Below are 17,241 nucleotides of genomic sequence, written 5' to 3'. Positions count from 1 at the left end.
TTCATCTTCATGTTTCCCTCTCACCAGATAACCAAACCATATCATGACCAGCAGCTTTTTTGCAGCTGTGGCTCCAGCAAACATCAGCTGATACTAGATATTAATATTAAATGAATTCTAACAATAGCTGATCAAGCTTAAAAGTGCTGCTGTTGTTTAGCGCGACATCCGCTGGTTTCCTCTTTCGGCGCAAAGTGAGCGATAAACAAACAAGAGAGAAAAGACGATCAGCTGATCATTGATCAGTTTTCATGATTGAAGTAGAAACGGGAGAGGGAGGGGGAGAGGATGAGAGAAGAAGAGGCAGCTGTGCAGCGTAAACACAGAATAACTCCAGCTTTGTGTCTTTTTCATTGTAGCTGAATTACGGGACAAACTGTTCCTTTTCACCTCAATACGAAACGCGTAATATTTTCTCTGAATACCAGACGGGACGGTTGGCAACTCTAATAACTTATGAACAAAATAAAGTTCAACATCATTAACTTCATAGCACCCACCCAGCTGTATAGAAACTCCGTCATGCTAGCTAGCAGGCAGTACGGAAAAAGTCAGAATAACGAAAATAAACTCCACCTAAACTTGGTTCATATCTGACCCAGAGAGACTGCAGGTCATAACTTCTTACCTGAAGTTCAGTTCACACTTGGACCGGCGGCCGCCTCGGGTCTCTTTTCCTTCTGCGTCCCTTTTCCTTCATCCACCTGCTGGCCTCCACCACTTGCTAATGTTACTGAATCTGTGGAAACTCCGCGATAGCCACCACACGAAGTAACGAGTAACGCGTTCCTGATTTTGGCATAATAACTAGTTACCGTGCTCGTTACCACAATAATAACGTAGTTACTGTAACGAGTTAGTCCCAACACTGTTAAATACAGAGTAATGAGTGGAATAATCTGCTCATTATTCAGTTGTTCCTCTCTGTCAAGATCTCTACAACTGTTGAATTTAATTGTCAAATTCGAAGTATGTTCAAGAGTGGTTGCCACAAAAGAAAAGAAAGTATAATCCATAAGAAATTACTTCATTAATTACATCAATTACTTAAAATCAACACTCCCTTATCGCAATTTACAAGGGAAATACCACTGAAAGTCAATTAAAAGACTGTTGGATTGACACTTTCTCTGTGAAAAAACAGATTTAACTGATTTACTAACTTGCCTTTTATGCATCAAAAGCAGTGCTGAGATATTGTTAAAAATCATATGTGTCCATTTAAAAATGAATCATGGTGGAATGAACAAAAATTATTAATGGTTACAGTGACTGAAAGTCTGAACTAACTGAAGAGTTCAGTGATAGTGAGACAGTCTCGCATGGTCATGATGTTCAAACAACTGGAACTTAATGCATCTATTGTCACTGTTATGGCCCGTCTAGGCGCGGCCAGACCACAACATAAAGGGTGATCCATCCCCGTCCAACCCCAAGCAGCACGTCACACACTTAATATTTTGTGACAGTGATTTATTTACAATAAGTGCAGTTAAACAAAGGAAGGGAGCATATCATAACTTCAGGGTGAACCCAAGGCCAAAGCAACAAACAAAAAGTAACCTATCTCAGGAATAAACACAACTTACCTACTCAAAAGAACCAAACGACAATCACTTTCCTCCCTGCCTAACAAAAACAGGAGAAAACTGATCAACCAAAAAGGCGGTCCACCCCTACATGCTCTTACATTAACATAATATTTTGACACAGTGAACGGTCTGCCGGTTGGGTTGGGCCGAGGATGAATGACGTGGCAGTTCCCGGCGGTCTCTTCTTATCCGCTGCCTCCCGATCCTCAGCCAATCGGTGTGAGCCATCCACCCTGGTCGGGAGTGAGGACGGGTTGCCTGGACACTCAAATTCACACATGATTACGATCACAGTCGTAACAGTCACCATTTCTGCCTAAGGACTCCCATGTTACCTATCAGGTGTTTACCATCCTGCTTTCTGAGAAAATAGAAATAAAACAACATATGATGCACTCTTAGCTTCAATTCAAGCGTTTTAGCATTTAATTTCTTACCACTTACAGCCATTTTATACACTGTACCCTATCTGCAGATGCTCACTATTAATTGGAAAAACTAAGATAATTTGAAATTTAAAATAACTTTTTAAACCTTGGACGAGGTAGTCAAAGACTGTTTCAAGTCTAGAACCAATGGACATTGCCAAATTAAGTGCTTCCTCCTTTGAGATTCTCTGCCAAATCTTTAATAGAGCCACCTTCTCTTGTTTGCTTGTTGGAAGGAGGAACCCCCCACCACCACCACCCCCCCAAAAAAATAAAATAAAATAAAATAAAATATAAAAAAATCAGGAAATACAGAAAAGACAGGAATCCGGTTAGAATGTTTGAGAAATTTAATACGAAGTTTGCATTCATGCCACTAGGTGTGTTTTTTGTTGGTTTGCCCTTGCCCTTTATGCAACCTTTCAGTTCAAAAGCTGTTTGAAAATCATAAAGTCAAGTCTGAGTCCAGAACTGACTGAAGAGAGCACTCAGAATGAGACAGAGCCTTAAATGAACATGATATTTAAAGACTGCTTTAAGTCTATAACCAATGGGCAGTGTTTCCCTCGTTGAGATGCTCTGCCAGGCCTTTGGTAGAGCCACCTTCAGTTGTTTGCTTGTTGGTGGGTCTCTCTCGATTCAGTTTTGTATTTATTTTGAACAAGATATACTCTACTAAAGCATACAGGAACATCCAGTTCCAGGTAGAGGAAATGCTCAAAACAAGGAAGGAGGAATAAAACAGATAAAAAAAACCAAACCAAACCAAAAGGACAGTCATCAGGAAATACAGAGACAGAAGACAGGTGTCAGACTAGAGAGCCTGAGATATTTGAGACCATTTGCATTCATGCCACTCGGCATTTATATTTTTAGAAGGTTTTGTTGGTTTGCTTATGCCATCAGAGTCATCCCATACTTGTCCTTTATGCAGCTTTTCAGTTCAGGCAGACTCTTTAGGGCTTTAAGCATCAAGATTAATAATACAGATAGGTCTGTAATTTAGTGGACAACAAGACATTTTTGCATCTGTACAAGACCACTGTGGACTTTAACTCAAGCACACAATACATGATTGAAATGCAAACTTTCAAATTTAATTCAAAGGGTTTAACTTGAATAGTACTACTGAATTCTGAAACACATTCTTTTTTTATGGCTTATGCTGTGCGATAACAGTTTCCCATTGCACTGAGCAAAGCATAGCACAGCTGGCTGGAAAGCAATCAAATGTGCTGTGGTGTGTCATAAATTTGTGGTGCATATTCTACAAATAAAGGTCATGAATAGGGATGGGCATCAAAACCCGGTTCTTGTTGAGAACCAGTTCCCACTGTTTCAATTCCTTGGAATTGTTTGCCATTTTTGCAAACGATTGCAAACGAATAAGAAAAAAATAATATATACTTGAAACAAGTCTAATCATCTAACACATGAGACTGGAAACTAGCTTGTAATGTTCAAAACAAGATGGACAAGATAATCTGGCTAAATTTAAGACAATAACTCTTGTTAAGCTGCAAGGAATTTGCAGTGTATCATTTTTTGATTGGTCGACATGTCATCTGTGAACTTCACGATTGTACCAGACGGGTGCAGCGGTTTGCTTAGAGGGAGGAGAGGAGAGAGGAGGGCACAACCCTGGGAGGATTTTCTGGATGCTTGATGTGATTCTTTCCAGCCTCACTTACTGTTTCCCCTCTGTAAAATTCCACTCAGGAGTCTTGACATTTCTACTCAGAAGTAACTTGAAATTTCAAGATAGTCATAATGTGGGGTTATTGTGTCAGAATTTTGACACAATAACCCCAAATTATGACATAACTTTTGACCTATCGCTGCCTGTTAATTTATTTATTCATTTATTTATTTACTGGCAGTAACAAGCGTCCACGCCCATGCAGCAGCGCTACTACTCGACACAACTGCGTAAGCATCTGTGAGGACATGCCAGAAATGACCTTTTTATTTGTTCCTTTATTATGTGAGTAAGCCATCTCCGAGAAGAGGAACTGTGACAATTTTGCTGGACGTGGAGGAGGTTTTAGACTTTACCAAATATGGCAGTGTGGGGCGTGGGACCCACAGCCCGCAGACAGATATCGCTGGATAACAGAGGGGATGCGCCGAGGAACTTAAAGCTTTAACATTATTGTGAAATAAAACTCCTGGCTCAGAAATCGGTAAGATCCCGCCTCAGAATGATATGTTGCTCTGAAAGATTTTAAGTAAAACGTAGCAGTTCGTGTTTATCGCGGTCTATTCTTGGAGTAGAGCTCATTACAAAGGCATAGCACCGAGGCGCGGTATGTCCGCTATCTGACATGGAAAACTTCTTAATTACTCAGTTAAACGGTTGATAAACGCCTCTGTTATACAGAACATACTCTTAGAAATAAACACGCCTCCTCTGGTAGGGTATCTGCATGAAAACGAGCATAGATTTCTTTCATAGCTTTATTATTTTAAGAGAGGTAAGAAATCCTGCAATAGCCTATTTGATTTAACATAACCTGTTATTTGTGAGAAACTTTCTTTGCCCCCATTTTACAACAGTGTGGGTGGTTCCCTTTAACTTTTAAGCTTTATATGGCACTACCCTCTCGACTGGGTTTTGTTAAGAACCGAGGTATGCATGGTATGCGCGCTACCAAACCAAAAGCGTAAACCCAAACCTGGTTTCCTGTCAGCAGAAGAGGCCACATAACCTACACCGCACAACCGCACCTTTTTCTGATGTCTCGGTACCATGCTGCTGTTGAAATATTAACAGTCATCTCTCTCAGTTTAGATCACCATGCATGGAGTGTGTTTAAACTGAGAGACTCCAACAGGAACTTAAAAAAAACTTTTCTGGATGTTGATCCCTGTTAAAAAATATACCCGAAATAGTCCTAATATTCTGGCATGATTGCCATTTAGTCTGAAAAACTGCTTCGATGTTGCTACTGTTGCTTCCTGGATACTCGCTGTTAGCCCTTCAGAGCTGCTTCCTGTTTTGTGTGAGTTTATTGAACGTGACCTATGGGGGCGGGGGTGAGCTAGAGTTTATCTTCCAGTGAAATTCACCACACCCTAGAAATACAACAGATGTTTCACTCTTTTGCATTAAAAATGATGTAGGTAAAAGGGTATTTCCTTACTCCCTCAATCTGCCAAAACACCTACTTTTACCTATCTCATAAGTATATGGGGATTTGGCTAAAATGCAGAATGCAGAATTTGTAGACACTGGCATCATGAAGCTTTATAGATTAGCTTCAAGATGCCAGATTCATGTGGACTTCAGAGGGAGTCCACATGAGTAATGCACATGAGAAGTTATGAGCAGCACGGAAACTCTTAATCTTAAAACTGTTTACTCAGTCCTCACGGTGAGTGTTTAGAGGCAAGCCCCACTTAATGCTCCTCAATAATAATGGGAATTTCAAGCAGAAATTAACTGAACTGGGGGTTTTCTCAGCAGTGCGTGCACAGTGAGGGACTCACCTGCTAAATCTGAAATGAGTAAAATAAATGTCAGCGAAAATGCAGGTGTAAGATTAATGCACAAATGTTGCATTTGTTATTATTAGAATGTGATTTTAAAGTGATTTGCAGATACGGTGCAGTAAAATAGTAACCGGGACAGCTTGTGGTCTGATGCTCAATAATATTTGGTATTTTTCGTCAGCAGTTCCACACAGATTTCTGTTTGTAAAAATGCAGCTTTCCTCTGGATAAATACTGGACTCCACCTGTACTAATCCTCAGAACCTTTTGCATAGTGCCCAGTGATTTCTATCAGTACAGTTATTTCTCATGTCAAAAGCATACAGATTTTCCTTTATCCCCCTCTCATTCACCTGAACTGCCTTGCTGTTTCCAGAGAGAAACATATGTGAAACCTGAGCTTACACCTGATTATTTTTATTAAAAGTCACTCATCAATCGCTGTCTAATGCTCCCTCCTTGGGATTTTCTGTTAGCTTATTTATGAACAGTCCAGTGGTAAAACTTTGCTAGTATAGTACTAGTATAGCATCAGGATGGCATGTGATTTTAACAAGAAATAAGATTAAACTTAAATGTTAGACTCTGGAAAACGCAGCTACTCTTTTTATGGACTGTGAATAATTCAATAAATAAATAAATTTAAAACAATTTCAACATTTTTAAAATGTCAAAAATAATTTTGTTTTCCACAGACGTACTGTACAGTTATTCCTTAACTGCATATTAAAACATCTTTGCTTCATTTTATTCTGATTATCTTTGTCTTCTTCCTGCAGATTATGAGACAAATGCCCACTAAGTAGAGGAGAAGCAGGATCCGACATTCAGTACAAGACTCGTCTTAAAACTTGCAGGACTATTAAAGTCACTTTCACCTCCTGACAGACTGTAACATCCCATCATGCCATTGATTGTGGTCCCTACTTCCCAGTTGCTCTGGATGCGAGTAGCTGCCCTGTTATTCACCTGTGTGGCATTCAGCGTCGCTGCACATGGAGCTCATCTGCCCCACGGAGGCATGGCTGACTGGTGCATCTTCTGCTGGGCGTTCAGCTTCGCTTGCACTCTGCTGGTCCTGCTGGTAGAGTTGTTTGGCCTCCAGGTCCGGGTGCCAGTGTCCTGGTCCAACTTCCCCATCACTGTCGCCTGCTACGCTGCCCTACTCTGCCTTTCAGCATCCATCATCTTCCCAGTCTTCTTCCTTAAATACCAGTTGCCCTCTGGTGAAACTCGTGACCATCGCATAGTTTCCACAGTCTTCTCCTGCCTGGCAGCGGTTGCCTACATGGGGGAGGTGAGCCTGTCTAAAGCAAGGCCAGGAGAGGTGGCAGGTTACATGGCTACAGCTCCGGGCTTACTGAAAGTGTGCCAGACCTTTTTGGCCTGTATTATCTTCATCCTCATCAGCAGCCCAGTGACATACGACCATCATCCAGCACTGAAGTGGTGCATGGCAGTGTACTGCATCTGCTTCATCCTCTCCATGGCTGTGGTGGTGCTGTGTGTGGGAGAGTGGACCGGCTGTCTCCCCATCCCATTCTCCAAGTTCCTTTCGGCATACGGGCTCCTGGCGGTTATCATGTATTTGACTGCCACCATCCTCTGGCCTGTGTTCCAGTTTAACAAGAGTTACGGGAGAAACGATGACCCAGAAACAATCGCTGCAGCTGTACTCACTGCCATCAATTTCCTGCTTTATGTTGCTGACCTAGTGTACAGTGCCAGATTAGTGTTTGTCAGTGGCTGAGAAGAGGAGAGATGTACCGCTAGTGTTGCCCCCCCCCCCCATTTCAAAATCCTGAAACTTTCTTAAAATCTTGAAATCCTCCGAAGGACTCCCAAATTTGAAAAGCCTGTTTTGCCTGTGAGTATGTATTTATTTGAATGTGATCAAAAAATTGCCATACAGCATTTAACCTCTAATGTGAAATGATGTGTGCAACACAACTCAGCTATCAAAGTGTGAGATTTCATATAATCGTGTGGGAAAAAAGTAAATTATGTACTATTAAAGCCAATATAGTCAGCACACTGGAGCACAGGGGGGTGGCAAAATCGGGCACTTGCATTTCAACACGCTCTAACTGATAGATCATCATCTTGTAATCTTTTGTTAACAGTGCTTTAAAGTCATATCAGTATCAATATCATTATAATACCAACACAGTATTATGATATTTGTATTAGTTAAAGAAATAAAGCTTTTATCATAAAACAAGTATATCTCAGACTTTTTACTCACTTGGAAAGGAAATGTGTTCTGGGGGCCTCTGGATGTCTGGAGTTTTGATCTCCTCCATACCCGCTTCACACCCTGGAGGACGGGGCTGTGGCCCCCCCACACTCCCTAGCAGATCATTACATGGAGAAACCTTCGGAATGCAAGCATGCTGATCCACACAGGTATGCACACATGGGTATTCACAGATGCGGACTAAAGCTTTCTTGGCTGCTACCTCAAAGCACACTGTGCGCTGTCTATCTTGCGTGCTGCACAATATCGTTTATTATTTAGTAAATATTGATATCTATGACTAGCTAGTTTATTGTGATGGTGCTTTGTTTTCTCTATTATTATGTTGCTCTTTGTTGTTTGCTGTCTCCTCTGTTTGTTTGTTTTTTTTGTTTGTTTTTTTTTTCTCCATACAGGTGACCCAGGAGTTCTTTTTTTTTTTCTCTCTCTTCCCCCCCCCTTCTCACCGTCTCTTCTCCCCTTTGGTTTTCTTTCTTTCTCTCCCCCTCTTTCTCTCATTCATTCCCCCTGTCCTATTTATTTAAAAAAAAAAAAAAAAAAAAATGACAAAGGATGAACTGAAGCTCTGCCATCACGTAATGTCGCATACTGCTGTTTCTGATGTCATTAAAAAAAAAAAAAAAAAAAAAAAGGAAATGGAATAAGTGAGATGAGCTGTCAAAGATGACAGTATCGATAATTAGTTATACTTAGTCATAAAAAGTAATTTTAATTCAAATAAGAATATAAATTCTGAGTCATGTGTTTTCACCCTTTAAATAATTGCTACAATAAATACAAGAACTTTAATTTTGTTGGAAATCTATACGTCTTTTTAAATACCCAACACTGATATATGAATCACTTGAGAGGAGACCCTGCAGGGCAGAAGGCACTATTCAGTATTTTATGCAAAGTTCGGCATGTGTGCCACACTGCTGTGGTGAAAGTAGTATTTATTGTTTACACTGTTGGTCTCTGCCATATTGTAGTGTTAAAGCTATTGCAGCATTTCCAGAAGAAGTTAATCAGTGTTTTGGTGAATAAGATTGGCAGCCATCTTCATGTCCTTAAAACAAACTCTTGACAGTAATTTTAAAGGATGAAAACCAGGTCCAGGTGGAGGATCTGCCTGAAGAAACGGGAAGTACATTGCAAGCAAATAAAGAAGCAGTTATACAGAAAGCAGGGCTGACAGAAATATAACAAGCAAATGGCTGAATTACACAGAAGCAGAGATCATACAGTTTAGTTTTTAGTGCCTTTGGGGGTAATTTTGACAGGCACTACAAAAAAGTGACTCTATTGTGACACTGGGAGAGAACTATTAAAAATGTAAATTATTTTAATAAAAGGAAGATAAGAAAAGCTTAACACCTAAAGGTGGCTGTACAGGATGTAATGGAGCAGAAACATCACAGAAAAATGTAAAAATAAAGCACATGCTGCAATGAATAAAGTCCAAACTGGTGTAAATGTGATTAAACCTTAGAAAACACACTTAGAAAAGAGGAATTTACCAATTTTAACATTTATATGTTTGTGTTTATTCATAATAGATTATACTTGCTTTTTTTGGCTTTCTGAAATTAATGATGTAGTAGCAAGGTGAATAAAACTAATATTAACAAGAAAACGTAAAGTCTGGCTTAATATTAGACATGAACGTCTTCTATCCTTTAATGCTTACCATGTTTCTGCACAAAACATGTGTCTTACCTGCAACCAGTCATGTGTAGTTATATACTGTACTTTCTACTGTACTTTCACCTGTGGAAACACACGAAAAAGAAAAGAATGCAACATTATATGTTTGCATCATCCACTTCATGCCAGAGCAACATGCTATAATAACATATAGGGGCTCATAGCAAGACCACTGGAACATTTATCTTTTCTGTTCTAGTGTAGAAGGGTAAACCTCACATATGTGTTAAGATATTCATGCTAACGCAGAATTCAGCAACTGAAAATAGTAGTGATGGGTCCTGCAACACTGACGTACTGACGCATGTATCAAGCTCACGGAGCGATGCCTGTATCGGTGCGTGCGTCGCTTTAAGAAAAAGTCACGTGATCGATACAGCCGCTGTATCAATCATTGCCAACGCGCCAAACTGTGTTTAAAAGGTACCGCATAGTGATGGGATTTCCGGCTCTTTTTAGAGAACTGGCTCTTTCGGCTCGGGTCACTAAAAAGACCCGGCTCTGAACCGGCTCTGAACCGGCTCTTCAGGTTGTTTTGTTGCTTTAATTAATTAATTATCAACAACAATATAAAATTATGCACAAAAGGAAATAGTAATGTAAAAAAACTTGGTTTTCTTTATGTATGTTTATATAAATACTTATGGGGACCCCTAGAAACGAAACATGTACAAACTCCAAAGCACTTAGAAATTCCAAAGCACATATAGCGTTAACTGAACTTCCAAAACAGAGCTACCGATTTCACTTAAATTACATTAATCGAATGCATATGTCTATTGTTTTTGTATTAAAATATGTGTGTGTGTGTATGTATGTATGTATGTATGTATGTATGTATGTATGTATGTATATGTGTATATATATATATATTTTTTTATTTTTTATTTTTATTTTTATTTTTTTTTTATTTATTGATTTGTTTTTAAAAAATTGAAAAATAGTTCTAATACTATGAAAAACTACTCAATATTAGTGAAGGATGATTAATTGGGCGGCACGGTGGTTAGCACTGTTGCCGCACAGCAAGAAGGTCCTGAGTTCAATTCCACCATCAGGCCGGGGTCTTTCTGTGTGGAGTTTGCGTGGGTTCCCTCCGGGTACTCCGGCTTCCTCCCACCGTCCAAAGACATGCAGTTTGTGGGGATAGGTTAATTGGATAATCCAAATTGCCACTAGGTGTGAATGTGACTATGAATGGTTGTCTGTCCTTGTGTGTTAGCCCTGTGACAGACTGGCGACCTGTCCAGGGTGTACCCCGCCTTTCGCCCTATGACAGCTGGGATTGGCTCCCGCGACCCTGAAAAGGATAAGCGGTAGCGAATGGATGGATGATTTATTTTTATTTCAAATAATTAAAAAAAACAACAACTTCATTTACCTGTTGCTACCACACACCCAATCCGATTGTTGGTACTTGCTGGCTTGTGTAGCCACTAGGTAACAAAAGCTCAACACGGCCCTTAGCATCCTGGAGCACTTCTGTTGTGTTTTGGAGTTTGTACGTGCTTTGGAGTTTGTACGTGCTTTGTCTCTAGGGGCACTGTAAATATACTTTTATTTATTCACTCCACATAAAATGTAATAAATAAATTATAAAATACAAAAACCAACTATTTACATTTAATACATTTCAACTTTTAACTACTTAAATTTTCAGGTTTTTCCTTTTAAACAAATTTAAAGTGAAACAACACAAAACACTGCAAACCACAACACAGCAAAATATAAACTAAAATATGGAAAAAAGGGTGAAAAAAAGAACACCCAGATCTTTAATTAAGGGAAAGGTTGGCATTTAGAAATATTAATATCACACTCAACTGACTGTGTTTTATCTTCCCATTGCACTGATGGGTGGACAGTTCTTAGGTACCTGTGCATGTTGTTTGTGGAGCCGGCTCTATATGATATCCTTTTCTTGTAGACTCTACACTCTGCCTTTGTTTTGTCAATAAGATTGAAATGGCTCCAGACTTTGCTTCTTTTCTTGGTGTCACTCATTTTCTTTACTGTACCTTTCCAATGTGACGGCGCTGAGCAGAGGGGGGAGGGGCGCAAACGCAAGGCTCTGTTTGGCGTCTCTGCAAAAACAGCAACACTGTGTCGTCAAAGGAAGTCACTGTGCATTGGCCGGGAAACTGTCGACACAGTATCGATACAGTTCGGGAAATGTGCTGAAACGCTTCACGAGGCCTCATCTACCCATCACAAGAAAACAGTCATTCAGCTGCACTTTTTATTTCCACTCAAACCGAAAACCGCAGCTCTCTCCACCCCAACTTTTCAAACAGCAAGTGAAAGTAAACTCAGAGAATAAACGAAGAAAAGCAACGGTCGTCAAGCTCTGGTCTTCTGATTCTGCAAGCATGCCTGGTAAGTTATTTTAGCACTAATATCCTGCAGTCAAAACAACCATGTGCATTTTGATAAGTCTAATAAATAATCAAAGGAAACGAAACTTGGTTGGTGCTTTAAGGCTATTGCGATGAAATCATACTGACAGAAATGTTGGACCAGACCAAGCAAGTAACCTGCTGGCGCTTTTGATTTTGATACATGACTCATCATTTTAACATGTCAGCCAGACTGCGTTAAATACATTTGATTTTAATGACCTTTTGTAGCTTTTTATAACTAAATGAAAACAAAACCAAATTAGCTCTGTTTTTGTCATTTCATCTACAAGGCCGCAGTGAACGCAGGAAAAAAGAAATCAAAAGTGTAACCAAAGATAACAAAGCTTCATGACACAACATTGCATTATATTTCAGGAACCTCTAGATGGAGCCAAAACCAAACATTAGTAGAGCAGACATGTTTCTCACTGTCTTCAAGACCCATTTTCACCTGCTTTTTACCTCTGTGGAAATTGAAGAGAGTTTATAAATATTAGAGTAATGCATGACATTGAAATGTATATTTAGTCCTGAAAGTAAATGTACACATACATAGGCCATCTCATGCATACATTTTCCATGAGTTACAGTCTGGAATAAATTCATAGCCAATTGCACAACTGACATAAATGTAGCTCTAGAATGTCCAAAGAGGTAGTTTTCTTGTGAAGTTAGTGTGATAAACATGAGATCATATGAACATGAATGATGGTCAGGTTTTTTTATGTATCTAACAAAATACAGTTTTGATTTTGGAGCTTGTGATCATGGTTTGACAAACAAACTGCAATTTATCTCTTCTAGAACACCCAGGAATCCCGCAGCTCCCCACTGAAGTCAGGGAAAGCTTCTCCAAGGATGCATGGATCAAATTAACAGGCCCTGCAGCTGGACCACTGATGGAAGCTTTATGTCAAAGTGTAGCAGGTTTGCAGGAAAATATGAGCGTTAAAGTGGTAACACCACTGGAAGAAGATGCAGCACAGAAAGACGATGTGACAGGTATCCTGAACGAAACAGATAAACCCAGCATATCTGTGTCGTTTTGTCAAATTTATTCTTTGCAAAGCATGACTTTATTCCTCGTATAACTTTAAAAAAAAAATTGATTTAAGAAATATGAATAAACCGCTCTATCAAAACAGAATTATCTAATGTGTTATTTTCACTCGTTTTACCTTTTTAGTGCCACCAACAATAATGGTCATGGAAGGAAAAGCAGCTGGGGCTCAAAAGTACATCAAAGGTAACAATTTATTTGAGAACACTTTAGTTTGAATCAGTTGCGTTCTCTGAGGAAAACATTATCACAGACTGCTCCCCTGGTCCTGTTTTTTTCTTTTTGGTAAATACATTTGAAGAGAGAGCGTGTGGAAATGTCTATTTCATTCAATCCTTGATTTCTTCCGGTTTTCTTCTTTCCTTTGTCGGTTTACACTGGACACAGTCACATCTTTTCTAGCACAAACCTTTAAACAGTTATTATCTAATGAATGATGGCTGAACAACAGACACACTTATGCGTATTTTTCTTATTTAATCTTTGAGCTTAATATTACAACATATGAGTACTCAAATGCTCCTATTAATTTTCTGTTTTCACTTCTTTCCAGTGGAAAAATTGTACAGGATTGTCCTACTGGGAAACACTGAAGCTGTAAAAAGTAGCCTAGCAAACGCCATATTTGGAGAAGACGTGTTTAGGGTTGACAACACTGAATGTCAAACTGAGTCCAAATCTGTCCATGGAAGAAGGATTACCCTGATCAACACTCCTGATTTACGTTGCACAAATAGATCAGAGGAGGAGCTGAAGCCTGAAATACTGAGGTGTATCACTGAGTGCACTCCAGGGCCTCATGCTTTTCTCATTGTGCTCAAAGTGGAGAAATCCACAGAACAGCAGCAGCAGCAGCAGCAGAAGGCTGTTATTGAGAAAATAAACCAGTACTTCTCAGAGGAAGTTTTCAAATATGCTGCAGTTGTCTTTACTCAGGATGGCCCAGACTCTGATGAAATGAAGATCAAAGAGTTTATAGATCAGAATAAATATCTGAGTGATCTGGTGAAGAAGTGCAAGAGCCGATACCACATCATTAATAAATACATCCGACAGGGTGACAGCAGCCAGTCCCAGGTTACAGAGCTGCTCAACACAATAGACCAGATAGTTAAACAAAACAAAGGAGTGTGCTACACTAACAAGATATTGCACCAAGGAGGCACCTGCAGTAACAACAGTGTCTCTAAGAATGACATGATCAAACTTACAGGCCCTGCATCAGAATCAGTGGCAAAGGCTTTCTCTGGGTCAGCTGTTGTAGTTTTAACTCCCGGATCAGATGTAGAAGAGGAAATAGAAGAAGACAATAAAAAAGAAGATAAAGAAAAAGAAGAATTAGATGAAGTAGAAGAAGAAGTAGAAGAAGATAATGAGGATGAAGAAACAGAAAAGCAACCTAAAGAAGAAGAATACAAAGAAGAAGAAGAATATAAAAAAGATGAAAAAACAAACAAGCCCCATAGTAAAGAAAGAGGACAATCATCCGGGAGCGGCGGATTTTGGAGCATTCTGGGTGCTGTGTTTGGGTTCTGTTTAGGGTTGGGAACAACCGCATTAGGATTTATACCAGCCACATTAGGATTTATACCAGCCACATTAGGATTTATACCAGCCACATTAGGATTTATACCAGCCACATTAGGGTTTATACGAGCCACATTAGGGTCTATACGAGCCACATTAGGGTCTATACGAGCCACATTACGGTGTATATCAAGAGCAGTGATAATAGGAGTTACAGCAATATTAGGAACATGGGCAATGCTAAAAGTAAGAAAATTAGTAAATTGGGCATATGATATTATATGCAGAGTTTTAGCATGGATTAAAAAATTGAATCAACTTTTGCAAGACCTGTGTCAAAATCGAGGAGTGAATCTACTGGTGTTTGTGTTCTACTCCTTGCTTCTTTCATGGCTTTTTCTTAAAGGGCCCTTTGCTGGGACACTCATCTTAACACAGTTTCTGTTTCTTGTCACCATTCTTGCCATCATAGAATTTTAGCACAGTTTATGTGTGTGCCCTTTTTAATTTAGAGAACAGCATCACACACGGCTTAAGAAGAAGCACTTGTTTGCCAAAGCAGTTCACTCTGTGGTGCAGTATTTACTTTTAAGTAAATGGTATTGGATTTAGTATATATTCATTTTGTTTTCTTTTTCCTTTTAAATATACATTAAGAAATTTGCACAGCAATAAGAATCAGATAGGCATAGCATGACAGAAGTTTGCTTTGATACACAACGATTACATCGGAGTAATCAATAATAGCTTTTAATTTGTAAATAACATTACACAAATAACTTGAGCTTATTAATATCATACTCTAATGCATTTCCTGTGTACATACGTGTTTATTTACCAGATCTAAGTGTATCTAACAGAAGCAAAATATAGTCTATCTGCATTACTTGTACCTGCATGATGAATAAAGTTTATGTATCAGAAAATGCTAAAACATCTTGTCATTAGCAAATTCTAAATATATATTCAATAAAACCTCAGATGAACAACATATGACTGAATGTGAGAATCAAGTGCAGACTTTAAGTTTTAATTCAGCTTAGATTTTAAATGTAGCTTTAACTGTTCTGCTGGTGTAGACAATTTTATACACAGAATCTAATTTCCAGATGTTTAAAAGTAAAGTTTTGAGTAATTCCCCCAGTTCTAGATGCAATAACTAATCGAAACAAGGAAGAGGAAAAAAAAACAGGGTGTGTGAATTATAAAGTCATCAGGAAATATATTGGACAGAAGTCAGAATGTTTGAAATACCTGTGAGCCAGTTTGCATGCTTGCCAACAATTGTGTTTTTTCTTGCTGTGGCAGTTCTAATAATTTGAATAACTATAATTAGGTCCATAATTTGTTGGAAAACAATACTTTTTTGTCTAAGTGCACCACCACAGTTGTTTTTCCAATACACAACTGAAGTGCAGACTTTCCAATTTAATTCAACAGGTTTGAATTTATTGTTATTAACTATTTAGCAATTACACCGTTTCTTAAACACAATGGTCCTTCGCATGGCAACAGCACTGCTGAGCACTGAAACATTATTTTCTATGGCTTTAGCTGTGCAATTATGGTTTCCTACTGCATTGAGCAAAGCAAAGCACAGCACAGCAAAAGCACATTTGCTGGAAAGCAATCACATATTCTGTGGTGTGATATAAATTTGAAACACAGGGAGTGAGTACATATAGTACACATAAAGACCATGCATTGCTGAAAACAATGAGGCAGTGCAGGCAAGAAGCAGCAGCCGGCTCAGTACAAATTTTGGGCCTTTCACTCAACCTAGTGATCAATGCAGCACTTTCTCAGTGAAAAGGCAAACAGTCCAGCAGGAAAACTAACATAATTTTAGATAGAAGGACTGTTTATAAAACTTGGATGAGGCAGCCAGGGGCCAGCTGAAATCTAGAAACCATGGACATCACCAAATGCTGTTCTTTATCTTGTGATGCTTTGTCAGGTCTTTACTGCAAACACCTTCAGTTGCTGCTTGTTCTCCCCTGTACTTAATAACTGAACAACAACCACTCTCCGGGAGTATACAGGAGCAACCGCTTCCAGGTAGAGGAACTACTCAAAACAAGGAAGGAGGAAAACAAAACAGGGTGTGAATTAGATGGCCATCAGGATAGAATGATTGTAATACTTGTGAGCAAGTTTGCATGCTTGCTAACAGGTGCGTTTAAGTAGCTTTTTTGCTGTGGCAGTAGCTGTTCTAATAATTATGAAGCTGCAGCAGAAAAAGCAAAAACAATAACAGCAACAAGTATAAAGGTATTTGACAAAGCAAGAGCTGTCACGTGATGTCTGGGGCAGCAGTCGTGTGGTGTATTGAGAAAAAGGATCCAAAATGCAGGCACTGGCTGGGGTGCGAGTGACTCTTTATTCACAGGAGTGACAAAGTGGCAAAAACAGGAAGAGCAGAGTGGGGAGTAAACAAACCTAAACCGGGGAAAATTAAGGAACTAACCTGAAACCAAACACACATGCGAGAAGAAGCAAAATGCACATAGAATGTTGGCAGAGAGATGCAGAATGAATACCAGTTAACACAGAGTAAAGCAGACAACACGACGACGAGCACAGGCAGACACCCACTAGAAATACACACAAGGTAATCAGGAAATGGCAAACAGGAGGGGACACAGCTGGAACTAATGGGCATAACGAGAAACAAACCTACAAAGTAAAACAAAAAACTCACAGACTTTTTTACAACACAAACTCGGGGACACGGACAGAGCACAGAGGAAAAACACAGGTAGTAGTGATGGGCAGATGAAGCTTCATGAAGCACTGAAGC

At 39.3% G+C, this 17,241-nt stretch overlaps 2 protein-coding genes across 2 annotated transcripts; both read left to right on the top strand.

The window, feature by feature from the left end:
* Nucleotides 1-3,801: 3,801 nt before the first annotated feature.
* On the top strand, nucleotides 3,802-7,736 carry LOC146674593 (myeloid-associated differentiation marker homolog). Its single transcript, XM_085397159.1, has 2 exons — nucleotides 3,802-4,203; nucleotides 6,292-7,736. The coding sequence occupies exon 2, from the start codon at nucleotides 6,417-6,419 to the stop codon at nucleotides 7,260-7,262; it is 846 nt and encodes a 281-aa protein (XP_085253285.1). The 5' UTR covers nucleotides 3,802-4,203; nucleotides 6,292-6,416; the 3' UTR covers nucleotides 7,263-7,736.
* Nucleotides 7,737-11,552: 3,816 nt separating this feature from the next.
* On the top strand, nucleotides 11,553-15,052 carry LOC146674592 (uncharacterized). The gene is made up of 4 exons (XM_085397157.1): nucleotides 11,553-11,831; nucleotides 12,659-12,856; nucleotides 13,041-13,100; nucleotides 13,468-15,052. The coding sequence occupies exons 1-4, from the start codon at nucleotides 11,825-11,827 to the stop codon at nucleotides 14,919-14,921; spliced, it is 1,719 nt and encodes a 572-aa protein (XP_085253283.1). The 5' UTR covers nucleotides 11,553-11,824; the 3' UTR covers nucleotides 14,922-15,052.
* The last annotated feature ends 2,189 nt before the right edge of the window (nucleotides 15,053-17,241 follow it).

This window comes from Rhamphochromis longiceps, linkage group LG3 (assembly GCF_057381845.1).
Source record: "Rhamphochromis longiceps isolate RC_006_pf linkage group LG3, R_longiceps_female_GT1.1, whole genome shotgun sequence".
Taxonomy (NCBI): Eukaryota; Metazoa; Chordata; class Actinopteri; order Cichliformes; family Cichlidae; genus Rhamphochromis; species Rhamphochromis longiceps.
This window is presented reverse-complemented; position numbering and strand designations above follow the sequence as displayed.

Excerpts from the sequence above, each read along its gene's own strand:
- LOC146674593 (XM_085397159.1), top strand. The coding sequence starts at position 6,417 with ATGCCATTGATTGTGGTCCCTACTTCCCAGTTGCTCTGGATGCGAGTA.
- LOC146674592 (XM_085397157.1), top strand. Across the intron at positions 12,857-13,040 it reads ACAGAAAGACGATGTGACAG|TGCCACCAACAATAATGGTC; the intron begins GTATCCTGAACG and ends TTACCTTTTTAG. Across the intron at positions 13,101-13,467 it reads GGCTCAAAAGTACATCAAAG|TGGAAAAATTGTACAGGATT; the intron begins GTAACAATTTAT and ends ACTTCTTTCCAG.